Source organism: Microtus oregoni, unplaced genomic scaffold, assembly GCF_018167655.1.
Source record: "Microtus oregoni isolate MIOR12 unplaced genomic scaffold, Mior012 000017F_ref0000208, whole genome shotgun sequence".
Taxonomy (NCBI): Eukaryota; Metazoa; Chordata; class Mammalia; order Rodentia; family Cricetidae; genus Microtus; species Microtus oregoni.
This window is the reverse complement of record NW_024543076.1, coordinates 22,385,353-22,407,414: the sequence shown is the minus strand read 5'-3', so window position 1 is coordinate 22,407,414 and position 22,062 is coordinate 22,385,353. Positions and strand designations below refer to the sequence as shown.

General features: G+C 38.3%; 1 protein-coding gene across 1 annotated transcript in view; it reads left to right on the top strand.

Moving 5' to 3' along the window:
* Fbxl4 (F-box and leucine rich repeat protein 4) overlaps positions 1 to 22,062 on the top strand; it is a 73,446-nt gene that overhangs the window by 7,650 nt on the left and 43,734 nt on the right. Inside the window, exons 2-4 of the mRNA XM_041667575.1 lie at positions 3,444 to 3,553; positions 4,231 to 4,812; positions 18,274 to 18,616. Of these exons, the coding sequence (XP_041523509.1) occupies positions 4,301 to 4,812; positions 18,274 to 18,616 (855 nt within the window). The 5' untranslated portion in view covers positions 3,444 to 3,553; positions 4,231 to 4,300. The remainder of the gene's footprint in view (positions 1 to 3,443; positions 3,554 to 4,230; positions 4,813 to 18,273; positions 18,617 to 22,062) is intronic.

Genomic DNA, 22,062 nt, shown 5'->3' with positions numbered 1-22,062 from the left:
AGGCTGGGAGTGGATGCAGATAATAGCCTGGTGATCTGTGCTAGCTGTAGGATCAGGCCATACCCAAATTCCCCAGACTATTATGTGTATTCCAGACTCTCCTTTCCCGGACCTTTATCTTTAGCTTTGATCCTTAGTCAGTAGAACCCATCCTTAGCGGAAATGTCACTTGTACTTTACAGCCTGGTGACCTCTACACCACCTTTATGACCAAGTTCCCACCAGATCCTCAACTCACCTTCATGGTAGAGGTCACATGTACTTTGCAAAGGGTTTTGATGTAGTCATGCCTTAAGCTTTATTGTGCACGTGGGATTGGGATAATTGTTACCAGGAAACATTTTTCCCTCAAACTGTACTGTACTTAAATATGTCTAAAATAAACTGCCTGGTGACAGACTCTAGAAGACCAGCTAAGTCATGTTGAGTTGGGTTTTTTTCTTACCTCATGAGGGTTATTCCTATGCTGGCTTTTTGTTGAGACCACACAGTTTCTCACCTCATAATCACTGTTGGTAAGAAACTGGATTAAGCAATAAATAAGATGAAGGCCACTCTTGCTAATTTTGGCTTATTATCTGCAGTGCCATGCTTTATACACTCTGAGAGTTTTTAGAATAGCTTCTGTATGAACTTGAACATTTCTCCCTAGAGGTACATTTATAATCTCTCTTCTGTAGTATTCCACTATTCCATTCATTTTTAGCTTTACTTTACAAAAAAATAACTAAAGATTCCTTTTATCCAGAATTGGAGAAAACAAAATTTCCATTTTACATTTCTAAGCTGAAGAAACTTGACAGTATAACATATTTACAATTTATAACCCAGGTTTTACATATGTTACTTCAATGCAAATTTTGCTGAACTTTTACACAACTTAAAAATGATATTGCCCATATGACAGTCCTGTTGATTTTTCTGTTATCCTGTAATCTGCAACAGTATAAACCAGCAGAGAAAGCATTGTAGAATTTATGCCGTGGTGCACCAGCCAAAATTTAAGTCATACAGTTTGCCTTCCTCTTCTTTTGGCCAAGAGTGCTTGTGAGGCTGACTTAATTGAAGACACCTTATTTTGTAGGTGTCTCCTAGGTTCCATTAAATTGACTGCTTTCTGAGGACCAGTTTGAGAATTGAAGGAAAAGCGTAGTTTGGAGTGCGAGGCCATGTCTGAAGGCTGTGCTGACTGTCTGCTTGACCAGAGTGCTGTCATGTGGGACATGGCTCTCCCTCCCTGAATGTCTCACTGCCTTTCCCCACAAGGTCTTGCTCTGCTTGTCCTAAATTTCCTTGTTCCTGAGGATGCAAATTCCTCTTTCCTGGCTTCAGAAGCTTACTCCCTTTGTAATTTATTTTATAGTGACTGCTTTTTCACCGACATGCATCTTCAGTAAGGGTTCAGTTTTTTCCTCTGTGAAAACAACCTTATAAAGAGGCTTCATATTTGTGCCTTCCATGTCCAAAAATGTCCCCAGTTGGAACTAGTTTTGCTTTTCCAATATTTTCACTCTGTTGGGAGGAATCCCACACTGTGAAGGTGGTACACATTTAGGCCCTGTGCATGGCACACACCTGATTTGAGTTTATGCTATGCCTATGGAGTTTTGGCAGGAGAGCCCATTTTTATCCCTGGTTCCATAGACAGGATTCCTCCTGAACTGGGCTTTGTGGAGCTCTTTCCAAACATGACCTGCGTCTGTAGACACTAGTAATTTTCTCTCTGGTTAGTGTGTTCTGTTGCAAGCATTCTGGCTGATGAAGTAATCCACCAGTCAGGTTAGCCCAAGTCAGTCCTCTGCTCTGGACTTTCCTGTTTCTCACAACTGTATTTTCTGCACTTGTTTTAAGCTTAATCCTTTACTATTGCACTAGTTAGCATTTTATATATCATCTCGGTGTGTTTAGACTAGAGTGGAGATGCAGAAGATACTGCTGTATGTTTTTAGATTAGTTTATGCTCTTTTGGTTTGTTTCACCTTTTTCTGTCAGCATGCTGAAATACAGAATATGCACCAAGCTGCATATTGAGAAATGAAGACCTGCTGGGTTACGTTGCCCAGCCTTAACAAAAGGAGAGGAGCTTAGCCATACCTCAACGTGATATGCGATACTTTGTTGGCACCCATAGGAGGCCCACCCCTTTCTGAACAGAGGTGGAGGAGGAGTGAATGGGAGGGGGCAGAAGGAAGGTAGGCGGAGGGTTTGGGAGGAGGGGGGAGGGAAAGCTGCAGTCAGGTTATAGAATAAATGGAAAAAAATAATTAATTTAAAACAAAGGAAAGAAATGAAGATCATTGCCTGGTGATCTTCAAAACAAAACAAAACAACAAAATATTCAATCTAAATATAAACCCTGCTAAAACTGTTCTGAAAAAAATTCAGGACCGTTTGCTTCAGGAAAGTAGGCTTGCTACCCCAAGGCCTCATGGGTAGAAAAGAAGTGACTATTGAGATGTGCACTAAAATGTAAGGGTTAGAACTGGGTTTTTGCTAGATAGTGTGGAACACACCTTTAATCCCAGGTTTTGGGCGGCAGAGGCCGGCCTGGTCTACAGAGTGAGTATCAGGACAGCCAGGGCTACACCGAGAAACCCTGTCTCAAAAAAACCAAAAAAGAAAGAAAAAAAGTTGATTTTCTAGGTTAGCAAAGAAGTACTGTCTGGCTTGCCTTATTGTAAGGAGTGTAGATCGTATCTTGCATATCAGAAAGAGTCACTGGAGTGTTGAATGAATTAATACAGGTCATATTTAGAGGAAGCTGGAGCCAGGGCTTTACAAAACAAGTGTTCGTTTTCCTTGTCCCTGTTGACAGGGTGTAGCTCTTTGGTGAGGGTCTGTTGCAAGTGAGTAGAGATGGCTTGAAACCCGTGTGGCGAGATGGCTTGAGACCAGTGTGGCTGCCTGGGATCTTCTTGACTGTTGAAGGTTACAAACTGGTCTAGGTAGTCGAGACATGTAAAACCCTGTGTGACTCCCCCTAGGATATTTCTTCAGGCATAGTTTGAAACAAAGCCACAGTTTAAAACCTCCCATTAGGTGTGATTTGCTATACTTTTATCAAATTCTGAGAAACAAATTTTACAAAAATATTAATTCAGAGCTGAGCAGTGCACGCCTTTAATCTCAGCACTCAGGCAGAGACAGGTGGATCTCTGTGAGTTCAAGGTCAGCCTGACTACAGAGCAAGTTCCAGGATAAGACTCCAAAACTACAGAGAAACCATGTCTCGAAAAACAAAAAACAAAACAAAATATTAATTCAGGATTATCCAAAAAGTTCTGAGAAATATAGCCTAGTTGGGAGGGTTTGTTTCTTTAATTATTTTCTGCTTTTTTCCTACCACATCACTTTTCTATCAACGTAACAAAATTTTGTAAATGTGTTTCTCTTGGATACTTCCTAACTTAGAAATAAAAATGCTTGTTTAAACTCTCTTTCAGGACATCTCATTTCAGCATCTGTACCTGAAAGCAGCATGTATGGTTCAGACACGTGGATGGGTGCCAGCTCCTGTTCTTCCTGTGTGTGTTCCGTGATCATTCTAGCAAGGGTGAGTAGCTGGCCACTAATCAGATGCCAGGCAGCTGAGAACTGCCCTAACAAACACTGCTCTGGGTATAAATTAAATCCTGTCGTTTGGGCTGTGATATGTATTGCTGTTAATTATGTTGGTCTGAATTAACTGTCATCTCAAAAAACTGTATTCCCCTAATGTAGAATCTGCATGTAGCATGTTTGGGACAGAATAATAATTACAAACAGTTAACATGGGAGTGGGGGATGGCTTAGCAGGTAAAGGTGCTTGAGGCGCCTAACAATAGGAGGTTGAGTGTTCACATGTCAGGGCCTAAGATGATTTAGGGTAAAAGTAGTGTTTTAATAGTTCACCATGCATTTTCAATAACTAATTTTAAAAGTTCAAGGATTTGGTATTTCTTGAATTTTGGTTATTTTATATAAAATATGACTTTGGGATTCATATGTCTTCTATTGTCTTATATCAGCAGTTTGTTCCCCCTTTAGCATAAAGTTATGTATACAAGTTTCTTACAAATTACATTTGGTAAATTGTTCATGCCAGAGATAATATTTGTAGTTGAAAACTTGCATTTTCAGTTTCATTTTGGGAAATGACACTGGGGATAAAGCCTCTTTGTTGCTGTATCCAAGCTTTTTTTTTTTCGCTTATTTAAATTATTTTACTTCACCAAGCCATTCATTTTGTAGACCATCCTTCAGAATTCATGCATCTCACTGAGGACACCTGACCTTTTGAAGCTTCATAATTCACGACTAGATGTCACCAGTCTTTCCCATGTTAACAGTTCTGACCATGTTTTATTATATGTGCCTTCGGCGCCGAGCCAGGACAGCTACAAGAGGAGATATGATGAACAGCCATAGGACTGTAGTATCAAACAGCCGGACTTCCCCTCTCAACGCAGAGGTGGTCCAGTATGCCAAAGAAGTGGTGGATTTCAGTTCCCACTATGGCAGTGAGAATAGCATGTCCTATACCATGTGGAATTTGGCAGGTGTACCAAATGTCTTCCCAAGTTCTGGTGACTTTACTCAGACAGCTGTGTTTCGAACTTACGGAACATGGTGGGATCAGTGTCCTAGTGCCTCCTTGCCGTTCAGAAGAACACCATCCGATTTTCAGAGCCAGGACTACGTGGAACTTACTTTTGAGCATCAAGTGTATCCTACAGCTGTTCATGTCCTGGAGACCTACCATCCCGGAGCAGTCATCAGAATTCTGGCTTGTTCGGCAAATCCCTACTCCCCAAGCCCCCCAACCGAAGTAAGGTGAGACTAATTTTCTCATTGTTAATGATCCAGGTCATCACCGGGAGGTGGTGGCACATGCCTTTAATCCCAGCACTCGGGAGGCAGAGGCAGGCAGATCTCTGTGAGTTCGAGACCTGCCTGGTCTACAAGAGCGAGTTCCAGGACAGGCTCCAAAACCACAGAGAAACCCTGTCTCGAAAAACCAAAAAAAAAAAAAAAAAAGATCCAGATGGAAGTGGGTTGTGTCAGTACTGGAGGTGTTTTTTTTTTCTTTCTGTTTTCTTTTTGGCAGCATCCTCTTAAGTCACTTAAACACCTATGGTTTTGAGATTTATTTTCCTAAGGTCCTGATGAAGAAGAGAGATCAGTCACATGAAAATTTAGTGCATGTTTTTTACTTAAAACACCACACGTTATGATCATAGTTCATGCTATTTGCTTGTCACAGAATTTACCATAAATGAAAAGGCATAGTTTAACACAATGGGGACTGGATGCAATCTGCGCGTCAGTGGGTATCAGTATTTCTAACTGAGTTTCAATCCAGTGTCATGCTAATTGTTTTAAGTACTTTTAAGTGCATTCAAGATAGGCTTATAGAGTGATGCCTTAGGAGGTTAGCCTGGATGGTAGGTGACTGTTTTCACGGTCTGTACAGTCATTTAAAAATAAATGCTAACTTCTAAGGAATCGCTGTGTTCCCCCAGCAGTCTGTTTATATCATTAACCTGTAGAGCACCCCTCGACTCTTGCTTTTATATAATTCCTTGAGGAGGTGATACGCTCTCATAGGTAGTTTTCTAAATGCCTACAACATAGCCCTCCATACATATGCTCTCCAGGTGCCTGCAACCCACCCTTTCCCCTCTTGTAAGGTTTTCTTTGTATTGTTTCATTTCTCAGTGCAAATATAAGGGAATCAAATACATTTTGCATTTTTCTTTGTCTATACAATAATTACCACTCAAGTCATTTTGTTTCTGGTTTGTTTCTCTCCTGAGCAGTATCCATGAAGCAGAATGCTCCTTTGTTTCTTTCCTATAGCTGCATGGAATGTGTCCCCCCTGTGTGTCCTGTTTGTTAACTACTCCTTAACCGATAGGCACTTAGCTTTTGCCAGTCTTCTGCTATTATTGATTAATGCAGAAAATAAAGTTACTACACATGGCTTCCTTCTTCTGTCAGTCTTTGTGGGGGATAGAGTCTCAGAAGAAATTCTTGACCAAGGGGGTACAGATTTGTATTTTGATGCATGGAGCCAAACTTCCCTCCAAAGGGTCTGTACCTGTTTATATTTCCACAAGAAATGTAAGTTTGCTTTGCCAAAAGACTTGCAGTATTAATAAGTTTCATAGTTTTGTAATTTATTAGGTGAAAATGTTACGTTTTATTACCTTTGTTAAAATTCTTTCATTGTCTCTGAGGTGGAATGAATGTCTTTTCCTTATCTAAGAACCATTTATATAGCCATTTCCTTGGCTTATCTGATCATTGTTTTGTCTCTTCTTCTGTTGCTTATTGATCCTTCAGTTTTCAGATCTTTATGTCAATCTTAGCTATGCATTCATTGCCCATAGTGTCGGTCATGTTTGGTGTTGTTCTGAGTATCGAGAATACATCAACACCATGTACAGAATAAAAACCTTTGCCCTGTGAGCTTATTCTAGCTGAGTGGTTTGTAGACCCTTTTTAACTGGTACCAATGAACTGTGGGACCCCAGTGCTAGTGTAGGAGAGCAGTTCCCAAGACACACTGCTGGCTTGTGTCTCTGTCCTTAGTTCTAAGGCAAGTTCCTATTTTGCCAAGGAACAATTACAGAGGTCAGCTCAAGTATTGCTGGAAACTGCTTTGATAATTTATTGTGTACAGTATTGTTAATGAAAATACAAAACCACCAATGCTTTATATATAGGCTATTTCCTGAAAGAAAAAAAACAAGAATTTGTATCTTTTCTCATATGAAAATTATTTATAATATTTGTCATTCTTTACTACACTGTGAACAGATTTGAGATCTATGGAACACGTGCAGCCTTTTCTCTGATCCCAGGCATTGCTGCATAGTTGATTAGATTGTGTAATTTTAAAACTTAATTTGTAGATGCCTCTGATTTGCTTTACTGATTATTTTTTAGCTTTATTCCTCAGAAAACTTGAATGATTATTAAGAGAAAAGGAGTCAGATCAATATTTATTCCTGCCGTATTAGAAATGTTGTTTTGGTTTGGTTTTTGGAGAGAGTTTCATTCTAGCCCCAAGCTGGCCTGGAACTCACAGCAGTCCTCCTTCCTCCTATTCCAAGTGCTGAGCTTACAGACATGAGCCTCCACACGAAGCTCAAAAAAGGCTTCTTTAAGTTTCTCTGATTGTGAGCTTAATAGATGCTTCATTGTCTCAAAACAAAATGAAAAGAAAGATACCTACAGTTCTTCTGCTCAGATTCAGTGACTCTTACTATTTTGGTGGGTATCCTCAGACAGTGGGAAACATTCATTGGACATCCTTTCTCTGCTGGAAACAAAGCACACAAAGATGGCTTTTGTTCTGAGCTTATAGGCCATCCTGGAAGAGGCTGTGACATTTTTGGGGATATGTGCTGGCCAGAGGAAAACCTGATGTGTGTGGGGCTCTGGGAAGTCTAATCAAGTAGTTTCTTCTTCAAGAAAGTGAACTTATGCAGGGTTGAGGGTAGCTCCATCAGGGCTAAGAACGGTAGAGAAGGGTAGCACCTTCAATGGTGAGATCAGTGTTTGAAGAAGCGAGAAGAGCCAAAGCTATTGGGGGCTGCAAACCTCAGAAGAATGATTTAAGTTTTAAACAGGGTTTTCTGGAATTTGAGTTCTCAGAGCTGTCTTGACTGTAGTGTTCTAGAAGCTATGGGAAGATTCCTACTCCTGTGCAGTTATTTACTGTGGACGTGTTCTGGAAGACACCAGGAAGGAGCGGGAGAAAGGAGTCAGCTGCTGCCAACTAGAATACATGATAATTGTCAGACCACTTACTTTCTAAATACATTGGCACTAGAAGACAAATGAAATAAGAATACCATTTATCATCAAATTACTATCGCTTACATGAAATGAGCATGAACCTTAAATAAAGAACAGTTTTACAATTATTCATGTGCTTTTGTATTTGCGTAAAAAGGTAGTTCCCTTTCTCTTGTGGTCAAGAGAATTGTCATATCTTGGACAGTTGCCTCTTGTTTTAATTGACCAGTTTCATGACCTTTAGGAGTTAAAACAAGCACTTGGGTAAAAGAATGTCTTGGAGTAGTCCAGGAATTGTATGCAGGAATGAACTTTGTACAGTCTCAAACATTCAAAACTTTAAAAAGCATGCTTTCCTATTTTTTGTGATTTTCATTGTTTGCCAACAGCATAGGGAGTTAGAGGCAGTTCTGCTAGATTTCAGTGTCTTTTGGGCTTTTTGCCTAGTGCCTTCTTAAAAGGAAAGGAAAAGAGATAGTACACAGTGACCCGTGGCTGAGGATCAGAGAATAGACTAGCTCAGGTTTACAGTTTGGAAGAAAGAGAAAGAAGGTTGGGAAGAAAACAAATTTATGTCATGCTAAAGAAACTGGGATTATATTATTTGGGGATAAAGCTCCGAGATTTGTTTGTTTTTTGAGTACTCAAAACACTTTTAAAATGCAGTGAAGTTAGGAGAGCCGCAGAGGCTGCCGTGGGAGAATTTGCTGCCAAAGGAAGTTGCTTAAGCAGCAGTTTCATGAATTGCCAAGTCCAGTTCCCTTGTCCTTGTAGCTCAAGGACCGTGATTTTATCATGAAGTCAGAATTGGCCAGACCTTTCACAGAGAATGGCAGCTTGTTACTTTCCAGTTAGCGATGGCCTGGAATGATGTCTCTAAGTACAAATGCAAGGTCTTTTATTGGATGTGTTTTGTTTTTAATCTTCAGAAGAAAACCTTCTAAGGATAACAGAGAGGGGTGATTATTATGGTCTATGAACTATAAAAGTTCCTGTTACTGTTCCTTGTTTTATGGTTCTTGATCCCCCTGGGGATAAGTTTACTGGAATTCCCATGGAGCATTCCACTTTGGAACATATCCAAAATCATCTAGCCAGAAACAGTCGTGTTCCCATGGCCACTGCAGCACTGTTCATAATATAGAATCAGCCTAAGTGCTCAGCAACAGATGAACTGATAAAGAAAACAGGACGTATATGCTCAGTTGATATTAGTCAACAATAAATAAGAATAAAATTTTGTCATGTTGGAAGTATGTGATCAACTTTTTGATTTTTTTTTATTCTGCAGGGGTTACACTTAAAAGACTGCCTTGAGTCTCAGAAGAGACTTTGAACTTTGGTCTATTAGACAGTGTTGAGACTGTTTTAGACTATAGGAACTTTTGAATCAAGTTGGTCTGAATGCATGCTTACATTGTGATAGGGCTATAAGCCAGTGGGGTCAAGGGAATAAAATGTGATAGTTTGAATAGGTAAAGCCCCCAAAGGCTCATATATTTGAATGCTTTGTCATTAGGGAGTGGTACTACTTGAGGGGGATTAGGAGGTATGGCCTTGTTGGAGGATGTTGGGGTTTTAGGTCCAGTGGCACTCTCTCTTCCTGCTGCCTGCCAATCTAGATGTAGAACTCTCCTGCTCCTTCTCCAGCAGCATTTCTTCCTGTGTACTACCATGCTTCTTACCATGCTGATAATGGGTAAATCTCTGAATTGTAAGCAAGCCCTAATTAAATGCTTTCCATCATAAGAGTTGCCATGGGCATAGTGTTTCTTCACAGTGATAGAACATTTAAGTGAATACATACCATTTTGTCTTTCTGGGTCTGGGACAACTCATACAAGATGATTTTTTCTCTAGTTTCATCCATTTGTCTCAAAATTCATGATTTCATTTTTTCAAACAACCGAGTAATAATCCTTTGTGCAAATTTACCATATATTCTTGATCAATTTTCCTGCTGAGGGGCATCTAGGGTGTTTTCCATTTTCTGGCTATTATCAATAGAGCATCAGTGAAATATAGTTGAGCAAGTGTTTCTGTGGGTAGGATGAAACATTCTTTGAGTATATGCTCAAGAATCATAGATTCCCTCTTCATGAGGAACCTCCACACTGATTTTCATAGTAGCTGTACAAGTTTACACTCCCAACAGCAATGGAGGAGTTTTCCCTTTGCTCCACATCCTCACAAGCATGAGCTATCACTTATTTTATTGATAATAGCCATTATAACAGGCATAAGATGCAATTTCAGCATAGTTTTGATTTGCATTTCTCTGATGGCTAAGAATGTTGAACATTTCTTTAAGTGTTTTTCAGCCACTTGAGATTTTTCTGTTGCAAATTCTCTGTTTAGAACTGTACCCCATTTTGAAATTAGTTTATCTGTTTTTTGATATCTAGCTTTTTGAGTTCTCTATATATTTTGAATATTAGCCGTCTGTCAGACGTGTAGTTGGTAAAATCTGTACCTATACTGTCGACTGCTGCTTTTTCCATATGATAGTGTCCTTTGCCATGCAGACTTCTTAGTCATGAGGTCTTTTTTATTAATTGTTGATCTTACTGAATTGTTGATCTTACTGCCTGTGGTAACAGTGTTCTCGAGAAAGTCTTTTCCTGTTCCAGTGAATTTGAAGCTGTCCCCACTTTCTCTTCTTCCCAGTTTAGTTTATCTGGCTTTATGTTGAGGTCTTTGATCCATTGGTTGTTGAGTTTTGTGCAGGGTGATAAGTAGGGATTTTATTAGGATTCTTCTACATATAGCTATCCAGTTTGACCAGCATCATTTGTTGAAGATGCTGTCTTTTTTTCACCCTAATGTGTGTTTCTTCATAAACATAAGGTGTCCATAGGTGTTTGGATTTATGTCTGGGTTTTCAATTCAATACCAATGATTGATGTAACTTTTTGTGCCAATACCATGCAGTATTTATCACTGTAACTTTGTAGTACAGCTTGAAATTGGAATGGTGTTGTCTCATACAGTTCTTTTATTATTCAGGATCATTTATGCTATCCTGAATTTTTTTCCTATGAAGTTGAAAACTGTCCTTTCAAAAATCTGTCTTTCAAATAATTATGTTGGAATTTTGGTGGAAATTAAATTGAATCTGCAGGTTGCTTTTGTTAGGATGACCATTCTTACTGTATTAATACTACTGATCTATAAGCCTAGAATTTTCCATCTTCTAATATCTTTAATTCTATCTTCAAGGACTTGGCATTTTTATTGTAGAAGTCTTTGCTTCCTTGGTTAGAGTTACTCCAAGCTATTTTATATTATTTGAGACTATTGTGAAAAGTGTTGTTTCTCTGATTTCTTTGTCCATTTATCATTTATATATTGGAGGGTACTGGGTTTTTTTTTAAATTTACTCTGTATCCAGCTACTTTACTCAAAATGTTTATCAGCTGTTGGATATAGAAACATTGGTGAAATTTTTAGGGTCTTTAATGTGTATACATCTGCAAATAAAGATACCTTGACGACGACTACTACTACTACTACTACTACTACTACTACTACTACTACTACTTCCTCTTCTTCTTCTTCTTCTTCTTCTTCTCCTCCTCCTCCTCCTCCTCCTCCTCCTCCTCCTCCTCCTTCTAACCAATTTTATACCCTTGATTTCCTGGAGTTATCTTAATGCTTTAGATAAGTCCTCTATGTATGGAGAGAGTGGGCTAACTTGTCCCTGACCCTGATTTTAGTGGAATTACTTTGAGTTTCTCTTATTTAACTTGATGTTGGCAGTAGTCTTGTTGTAAACTGCCTTTATTATATTTAGGCTTATCCCTTGTATGCCTAATCTCTCTAGGAATTTAATAATGGAGGGGTTTTGAATTTAATTTTAAGAAAATTTTCTATATCTCATGAAATGATCCATTTGAAATTCTTCTGTTGAGAATTGTCTTTCAGTTTGTTTATATGGTGGATTACATTTATTGATTTATATATGTTTAACCATCCCTTCATCTTTGGGATGAATTCTGCTTGATCATGAAGGATGATTTTTGGCATTAATTAATTTTTAATTGATTTTTATTGAACTCTACATTTTTCTCTGCTCCCCTCCCTGCCTCTCCCCTCCCCCAAGGTCCCCTTGCTCCCAATTTATTCAGGAGATCTTATCTTTTTCTACTTCCTATGAGATTAGATCTATGTAAGTCTCTCTTAGTGTCCTCATTGTTGTCTAAGTTCTTTGGGCTTGTGATTTGTAGGCTGGTTTTCTTTGCTTTATGTTTAAAAACCACTTATGAGTGAGAAACCGCCACACTGATATCAAAAGTGGTTGTACAATTTTGCATTCCCACCAGCAATGGATGAGTGTTCCCCTTACTCCACATCCTCTCCCACATAAGCTGTCATTGGTGTTAGCCATTCTGACAGGTGTAAGATGGTATCTCAGAGTTGTTTTGATTTGCATTTTCCTGATAGCTAAGGAAGTTCAACATGTCCTTAAGTATCTTTTGGCCATTTGAAATTCTTCTGTTGAGAATTCTTTGCTTAGTTCTGTACCCCATTTTTAAATGAGTTATTTAGAATTTTGATGTCTAATTTCTTGGGTTCTTTATATATTTTGGAGATCAGTCCTCTGTCTGATGTGGTGATGGTGAAGATTTTTTTCCTTTCAGTAGAACTGCCTTTTTGTCTTATTGACTGTGTCCTTTGCTTTGCAGAAGCTTCTCAGTTTCAGGAGGTCCCATTTATTTATTGTTGCTCTTATTGTCTGTGCTACTGGGGTTATATTTAGGAAATGGTCTCCTGTGCCATGTATTGAAGACTACTTCCCACTTTCTCTTCTATGAGTTTCAGTGTGGTCATATTTATATTGAGGTCTTTAATTCATCTGGACTTGAGTTTTGTGCATGATGATAGATATGGATCTATTTCTATTCTTCTATACATTGACATCCAGTTATGTCAGCACCATTTATTGAAGATACTTTCTTTTTTCCATTGTATAATTTTAGTTTCTTTGTTGAAAATCACGTGTCCATAGGTGTATGGATATTTAATATCTGGGTCTTCAACTCAATTCCATTGGTCAACGTCCTTGTTTTTATGCCAGTATTAAGTTGTTTTTCTTATTGTAGCTCTGTAGTAGAGATTGATGTCAGTCATGGTGATCCTTCTGGAAGTTTCTTTATTGTATAGGATTGTTTTAGCTATTCTGGGTTTTTTGATTTCCATATGAAGTTGATTATTGTTCTTTCAAGGTCTGTGAAGAATTTTGTTGTGATTTTGATGGGGATTGTGTTGAATCTATAAATTGCTTTTGGTAGGATTGCCATTTTTTGCTATGTTGATTCTACCCACCCAAGAGCATGGGAGATCTTTCCATTTTCTGGTATCTTCTTCAATGTTGTTCTTCAAAGATTAAAGTTCTTATTGAATAGGTCTTTCACTTCTTTGGTTAGTGTTACCTCAGAATATTTTATGTTATTTGTGGATATTGTGAAAGGTGATGTTTCTCTGATTTCCCTCTCAGCTTCTTTATCATTTGTATATAAGAGGGCTACTGATTTTTTTGAGTTGGTCTTGTATCCTGTCACATCACTGATGGTATTTATCAGCTGTAGGAGTTCTTTATTAGAGTTTTTTTTTTTTAGCTTGGGTCTTTTTATAGGTGAATTGAGTCCATTGATATTAAGAGATATTAATGACCAGTGGTTGTTAACTCGGTTATCTTTTGGTAGTAGTGTTTGTGTGTTTCCCTTCTTTGGGTTATGCTGGTGGGTGGTTATCAGATATCTGTGTATTGTTAGCTTCCTTGTGTTGGGGTTTTCCTTCTAGTACTTTCTGTAAGGCTGGGTTTGTGGATACATATTGTTTAAATCTGGTTTTGTCATTGAATATCTTGTTTTCTCCATCAATGGTGATTGAAAGTTTTGGCTTGCATCCATGGTTTCTTAGTGTCTGCAGCACATCAGCCCAGGACCTTCTGGCTTTCGTGGTTTCCATTAAGAAGTCGCATGAAATCCTTATAGGTCTACCTTTATATGTTACTTGTCCTCTTTCCTTTGCAGCTCTTAATATTCTTTCTTTATTCTGTATGGTTTTGCATTTTGATTATTATATGATGAGGGAACTTTTTTTGATCTAGTCTGTTTGGTGTTCTATAAGCTTTGTGTACCTTCATAGGGATATCCCTCTTTAGGTTGGGAAAGTTTTCTTTTATGATTTTGTAGAATATATTTTCTGTGCCTTTGAGCTGGAATTCTTCTTTTCTACCCATTTTAGTCTTAGGTTTGGTCTTTTCATGTTGTCCCAGATTTTTTAGGTGTTTTGTGGCAAGAATTTGTTGGATTTAATGTTTCCTTTGATCAATGAGTCTATTTCCTCTGCAGTATCTTCAATACCTGAGCTTCTTTCTTCTATCTCTTGTGTTCTGTTGGTTATACTTATCTCTGTAGTTCCTGTTTGTTTCCCAGATTTTCCATATCTAGAATTCCCTCAGTTTGTGTTTTCTTTATTGCCTCTATTTCAGTCTTCAAGTCTTGAACTGTTTGCTTCACCTGTTTGATTGTTTTTTTCTTGGTTTCCTTAAGTTTCTTTGAGGGATTTATTAATTTCTTCCAATTTTTTTGTTTGTCTTTCCTCCATTTCTTTAAGGGAGTTTTTCATTTCCTTTTTAATAAAGTTACGTTTAAAGTTGTTTTCTTCTGCTGCTTCTGGGTTGGGATAATTAAGTCTTCCTGTTAGGTGACCACTGGGTTCTGGTGATACCATGTTGCTTTTTAGGTTTTTGGATGAATTCTTGCATTGGCGCTTACCCATCTTTTTCTTCAAATGAGGCCGGCAGTGTCTTTGCATTTTGGTCTAATCCTTGCAGTGGCTGTCTGAGTGTTTGGGAATATTTCTTAGTCTGCTCTGTACTGTCAATGTCTGTGTCTCAAGAAACCTCTGAGGTCTCTCTAAGTCTGCTCTCTTTTCTTCTTTCCTGGTTTTCTCTCTTGGTCCTCTCTCTAGACCCCCTTAGTGTTGTAGCAAGCTCTTGGTCCCCTTAGTATTATAGCAAGCTCTTGGTCCTCTCTGTATTGTAGCACGCTCTTAGTCTCCTTAGAATTGTAGCAAGCTATGTTTCAGAGTTCTACTGAGGTTATAGGAAGATAGGCAAGTTTGGGGGTGGGATTGGACTAGTAGTTTGTAGGGTCCGGTGGATGGGGTTGGGTAATGGGGGAGCCTTCTGCAGAGAACTCCCCTGCTGACTGTCTGGAAAAGCCGAGGGAGTTGGGGGAAGGGGCCTGGGGTTTTGTCCCACTGTAGAGGTCCTAGAGAGTGGGGTATCCTGCCACATGGCTATTCACTCACCTCTTAATTCCCCTCAGTATTGGAGCAAGCTCTTAAGTCCCCTCAGAATTGGAGCAAGCTGTGTTTCAGAGTTCCACCAAAGTTGCAGGAGAAAAGGCCAAGATCTCTCTAAATCTTTATGTAGGCATTTAGTGCTGTGAATTTCTTTTAGAACTTCCTTTATTATGTCCCATAAGTTTGAGTATGCTGTGTATTTGTTTTCACTGAATTTTAGAAAGTCTTTTAAGTTCTTTCTTAATTTGTCTTGACCCATTTTTCATTCAGTAATGAGTTGTTTAGTTTCCATGAGTTTGTAAATTTTTTTCCGGCTGTTGTTGATACCCAGCTCTAATCCACGGTAATAAATACCGGGTATTATTTCAGTGTTCTTGTATCTATTGAGACTCATTTTGTGCCTGAATTTGTGGTCAGTTTTGGAGAAAGTTTCTTGAGGTCCTGAAAAGAAGGTATATTCTGCTGTGTTTGAGTGAAATGTTCTGTTAGTTTGGTTTATAGTATCAGTTAGCTCCAGCATCTCTCTACTTAGCTTTTGTCTGGATGACCTGTCTGTTGAACAGAGTAGGGTATTGAAGTCTCCTTTCACCATCAGTGTGTGTGTATGTTAGTTAGGGTTCTCTAGGGTAGGAGAACATACAGAATGAATTTCTTTGTGTGTGTGTGTGTGTGTGTGTGTGTGTGTGTGTAGAGGAATTATTAGAATGACTTACAAGCTGTGGCCAAACTAATCCAGCATTGACTGACTATGAACAAAAGTCTAAGAATCTAGAAGTTGCTCAGTCCAGAAGACTGGCTTGGTCTTCAGTACATTCTAGAATCCAAAGAAGTAGGCTCTAATGCTAGTAAAGGAATGGATTTACTAGAAAGGTGAGGGCAATCAGGGAAAGAGCAAATGCTTCTTTATTCCATGTCTCAATATAGACTTCGAGCAGAAAGTGTAACCAGATTAAAGGTGTGTTTTCTCCTCTCAAGATCCAAAGGCAAGTGTGTTTTTCTGCCTCAACCTCCAGATCAAAGGTCTTTCTTAAAAGTCCCAACTAGAAGTGAATTCACCCACTTCAAACCAAGCAAAAAATCTCTCACAGGTGTGCGCTCCATTTCTGGAATAGTTCATTCCAGATGTAGTCAAATAGGCAACCAAAAATATCCATCAGTGTGTATAAGGGTCAATATGTGATTTAAATTATAGTAGTATTTCTGTTATGAATTTGAGTGTTCTTGTGTTTGCGGCATAGATATTAAGAATTGAAATGTCCTCTTGATGAATTTTTCCTTTGATGAGTATGTAGTATCCTTCCCTATCTCTTCTGATTAGTTTTAAAGTTTATTTTGTCATAAATTAAGATTGCTGCAACTGCTTTCTTCTTAGGTCTGTTTATTTGTAATCTTTTCCCATCATTTCACCCTAAGGTGATGTCTGTCCTTGATGTTACGATGTGTTTCTTGGATGCAGCAGAAGGATGGATACCTTTTTCACATGCATTCTGTTAGTCTGTGTGTTTCTTTTTATTGGGGAGGTGAGACCTTTGACATTGAGACATATCAGTGACCAATGATTGTCAGTTACTGTTATTTATTGTTGTTGGTGGTGGTGGTGATAATGATGATGATGGTTTTGTGTGTGTGTGTGTGTGTCTCTGTGTGTGTGTGTGTAGGGTGTATGTGTGTGTGTGTTTCCCTTTTTGACATTGCTTGTCTGGGATTATTTATTTCCTGTTTTCTTATTATTCTTTTTCTCTCTTTTCTTTTATGTAGTGAACCTTGTTTGGTTAGATTTTTTTTCTTCTAGCATGGCTGCTTTTATATTATTTTGATCCTGATTAAATTTGGTTTTATCATGTAATGTGTTTTTTTTCTTCATCTCTGGTGACTAAAAGTTTTAGTGGATATAGTAATCTGTGCTGGCAACTGTAGTTTCTTAGAATCTGTAGCACATCTACTCCAGGCTCTTGTTTCCATGGTATCCTCTGAGAAGTCTGGTGTAATTCTAATTTAATTTATTTTAATTAAATTAATTAATTAATTAATTTTAGGCTTATGGAGCTGACGTTTAGGAATGGGGATGGGCTAGGAGGAGGTGGTGGGGTCTGCATAGTTTTCTGGGAATGAGGACAAAGAGGGAGGGGAGGCTGCTGCAGGTGTTGTGCAGAACTGGGCATGAGATGTGGATTTTGGAGAAAAATTTTATAAGAAGACTTGTTTGGACATGGGGTAGTAATAGAAGTGCCTTGGACATTCCATTGGAATGAGCTTAGACTCAAACTAGTTATAAATGTGCTGAGAAAAACATAAGGATAGTTTGCCGGAGAAGTGGGAGTCCTATTGTGAGGACAGGGGAGGATGTTATTCTTTTGTTATTTGTTAGATACTTGCTACATATTAGGGATATAGGTATGGCTAAAAGAATAATTAAATGGCTATTCAGGTTAAGGGCATATGAGACAGTTTCCTGAAATCTGGAAAGGATTTAATGACTGAATTTCAAGAACAGGAAAACATTGCTTGAAGGCTAAGGAGATGGCTCAGTCAGTAAAGTACTGAGGACCCCAGTTTCATTCCCAGAACTCTGCCAGGCATGGTGGTGTGCACTTGTGAGCTCAGTGTGGGCAGAAATGGAGACGGTGATTAAAAACTAAACAGAATAAAGTGGGTGGTGATTGAGGAATGATACTCATGGTTTTCTCCGGCCTCCACACACACACGCACTCCTGTACACAAAAGGAACATGGAATTTTGAGTTTTGTAAGAGGCTAATAACAAAAATAGAAACGCTGGAGAGGAGACCTTTGTTAAGTAAAAGGATCAGCTTTGCTCCTGACTTGGAGGATGTGCACAGCGGACAGTTTGTCCTCTGTGTGTCTTCTCTCTCAGTGTTTATCATTCTGTAATACTGAATTTGGTTCTTCAGATACCTTTAACTGTTGATTCTCATCTTTAGCCAATGTGAAATTTTGGGAAAAATGCAACCAAAATTTGGAGGGCTTGTCAAAATATTTTAAGTAGAGCTATTTGACATTTAGTATTTTTAATTTTTTTTGAAGTGACTCTGTGTTTGACTCTGTTCACTCTATTTTTCTTTTGTTTCACACTGTATAAGTTGGGTCGGGGATGCACACTAGCAGCACCAGCAGACCTCATTCTAAACTGCAGCGGCGTTTCTTTCTTTGGCAGGTGGGAGATTCTTTGGTCAGAGAGACCTACGAAGGTGAATGCTTCCCAGGCTCGCCAGTTTAAACCTTGTATTAAGCAGATAAATTTCCCCACAAATCTTATACGACTGGAAGTAAATAGTTCTCTTCTGGATTATTACACCGAATTAGATGCAGTTGTGCTCCATGGTACGAAGGACAAGCCCCTACTCTCTCTCAAGACTTCCCTTGTTGACATGAATGATCTAGAAGATGACTATGAAGAAAAGGATGGCTGTGGAATGGACGGCCTTAACAAAAAGTTTAGCAGTGCTGCCCTTGGGGATGGGCCAAATAATGGGTATTTTGATAAACTACCATATGAGGTAAGCCAAAAGTAGTTGCAATATTGGGTATAGCACTACAGAGTTTTAATGCTGGAATGACTGCTTATTTTTGCTAGGTATCAGCATTGGTAAGACACATAAAACCTGATATGTTAGAGATTTCAGTATGGAAAAAAACTAAAGAAATTTATTTTAAATAAATTTCCCTTTGTTTTGAATTGACATTAGAGACTCTGGATAAACTATTAAATGTGTGTTGTTCTGTCAGTACTTAGTCAGAGCCCAGAACATACACCAATAATAAACTGTACTGTACTTTTCTTAGCGGTGTAGTATAGCAATATGTGCTTGACGTTATACCTGTTAGACTGCAGATCAGCAGGTGAATGTTTATCCCACTTAATAGCCACAGCTTCCCTGAGGATCATCTTCTTTACGAGCTCTAGTCTATATTCAAACTATACATTTTGATCTCGACTGACACAGTGTTCTTTTTATTAGAAATACCTGTTTGATATCTTGTTTTCAGTGTGTCTCTTTGGGACTTTCTGTGGTTATTTGTCCTCCCTGCCTCTAGACATCAAATGCCAGGAGTATTCTGTAGAAATGTGACCCTAAAATCTCTCCCCAGCTGCTTCTAATGCCCTGGAGCCAGGTAGATCTGGCATTTATATCTTTTTTTGAAAACTGTGTGTTGTTACAATAAAACGTGATCTTTTTTAATGACAATTTTAGATCCAAATAACCCATCTAGATAGCATTCTTATAAATAGATGGACATTTTACTTTCCAGTATAATGATACTAGTAGCTAAACTTGCATGGAATGATTAGTTAGCCTCTTGAATGTCAAGGAGTCATGGCACCTCCATCTGTTGAGTAGTTAAGAGTTAAGCTGCTGTGTAAAGTGGCTAAAGTTGTTAGGTAGAGAGTTTAAGGGTCTGCAGTGTCAGTTGGGAGGCACGGACCCAAGGTTTCACCCAGGCCTTTCTGGACAGAAACAGCACAGATTAAGCAAGATCATTAATATCTTAGCTGGGAGAGGGAGGCTACATGGGAAGATTGATTTGGGAGAGAGGGACGTAGATGGTGATAATGCTGCTCCTTGAGATCTGTTTGGTAGCATTCACCTCTAGAAAGTGAGTTGTTTTCCATTCTTACCTACTTCCAAAAGCTGCTAAAATAGGAATTTAGATTTAATATATTTTAAATAATTTTTACTTTTATCCAAACTTGATAAAATACCTAGCTTGTAGCATTAAAAGGAATGATGGAGTCAGAGAGAAGTGACTATTCAGAGATGAGAAGAACAGTAGGGCCACTCTTGCATTGCAGAACATCCTGTTCCACTGCGCCAAAGAGCATCCTCAGAGTTTGCCAAGAGCTTTGCAGAGTCTCCATCCAGCCAGTGATCTTCAGGGTGCTGTGTTTCTCCAATGCTTAGCAAAATTGGTTGAGATGGGGTCATGGATACTTTAGAATTAGTAAATAATTTGCTAAAAGTCTAGAGGAGATGCATGATTATAGTGTTATGCTTTACACTTTTGTATAACTTTTTGAATGGGAGAAAAGGCTATACAATAATAGGTAATATTCCAGAAATTGCCCATAATATTCAGGCAATTTTATATATGTGCTTTATTCCATAATTTAGCATATTCAATTCTGGGAGGCAGAGACAGGTGGATCTCTATGAGTTTGAAGCCAGCCTGGTCTACAGAGTGATTTCTAGGCAGTCAGGACTACACAGAGAAACCCTGTCTGGAAATATACAAAAAACAAAACAAAGGTATAAATGGGAGAGAAGATGTGTGTCAATTTTTTTAGGTATAATCTTTCTCAGTGAAAGGAAGCAATGGGAGCTTCAGTATAGTCAGAAGGTCTCTGTGGAGTGGATTGTGATTTTAACTTCTTTGTATAGTAAATGGTAAGAGCCTGTATAGAGTTTCAAATACATGATGCAACACACTCTCTAGAAGAAGCTAGGAGACAGAACCTGTATTCTTGAAGGGGCACTGATTAGATATAAGGAAAAGGGTTTCACAGAAAACATCAGTTCTGCAAAACAGGCTGAGCAGTCTCATGGAGTAGACAGAAGTGCAAGAGCAGGGAGATCAGCTGTGTTTGGGATCCCTTTGAACACATCACATCCTCTGTTCATTGTGATCCCCTAAAGGAACTTCATGCTAAGATGTCCCTATGGACACAGCTTGATAGACATTAGATACTACATTAGCAATGATTAAGAGCTGTGGCTATTTACTCTAAAATCTGTCTTCAAATGTTAGTGTCATGGTTTTGGTGACTTTTCATTCTTTTTATATTTTGATATTGTCTCAGGATGTTATATTGGGTATCAGAATTAAATTGGATCTAAAAACATTACTTAATACCATTGTGAAAGTTCTAGTTAATACTGTAGATATGAGGCATATAAAATGTGTAATTTGTAAAGTAAGCTATAAAATCATTTGCAGACAAGATGATTACATATTAGAATATTCAGGAGAATTAGGAAATAAAAGTAAGTTGGCAGTTGCACAGTAATAGATAAATATCCATATCTTTAGAAATGCCTAGACCATAAAAGATTATTAAATGTTAAGTCATACCATGCCCTTGAGTAGAAAGATAAACTAAGACAAAAGTATCATGCGTTTATCCACATACACATGGATCCCACAAAGACAGCGTCAGCTTTTCTTAAAGTTCTGTACTTAGTAAGTCCCAATTGAAATATAAAAAGATTTTTTATATGAAAAGTTCACCTAAGAAAAATGAAAATAATGAAGAAAATTCTGGAAAAGTGATCATGATTCTCACTTTGATTCTAACATACACACTAAAATTGTAGTAGACTCGGCTTTCATTGAAGGTTAATGAAATGAGAGAGGTGATGGGCAGATAAAGAGCTGAGTCCTTGAATAGACCAAGAGGAAAGAAGAAAACTCTTGGGATTAAATTTCTGTAATTAGCAGCAATAGCAAAAATAAAAGGGACTATGAAGAGGAGGTGGTGGATGATGAGGAAGAGGGCTGGAGGGATAAAGACAGTTCAGTATGTTTCCGCTTCTCTGCCTTTCAGAATGGCAACATTTTAATATCAGCATTGTTAAGTACATAGGTGAATGGATACGTGTATACACGATGAATATATAGATTGATGTGAACACTCAGAACAACTTTTAAATGTGTGTAACTTACTCTCAAGATATATTTGCCAGTTTGGCAGGATGAACATGCATACATAATACATACACACAATGATATTGCAGTATTATTTGTAATAAGAAAACAGCAGGAATACATCAATAAACAACTATTTTATTGTTATTGTGTCATGTGTGTGAAATGGAATAAGGTTGCTTCGTTTGTACAGATAAAGACCTACAGAGTATGTCATTGAATATAAAAGCAAGATGCTAAACAACAAACATAGTCTCATTCTTCTAGTGCATACCCAAGAACAGTTCATTTATCTGGAAGA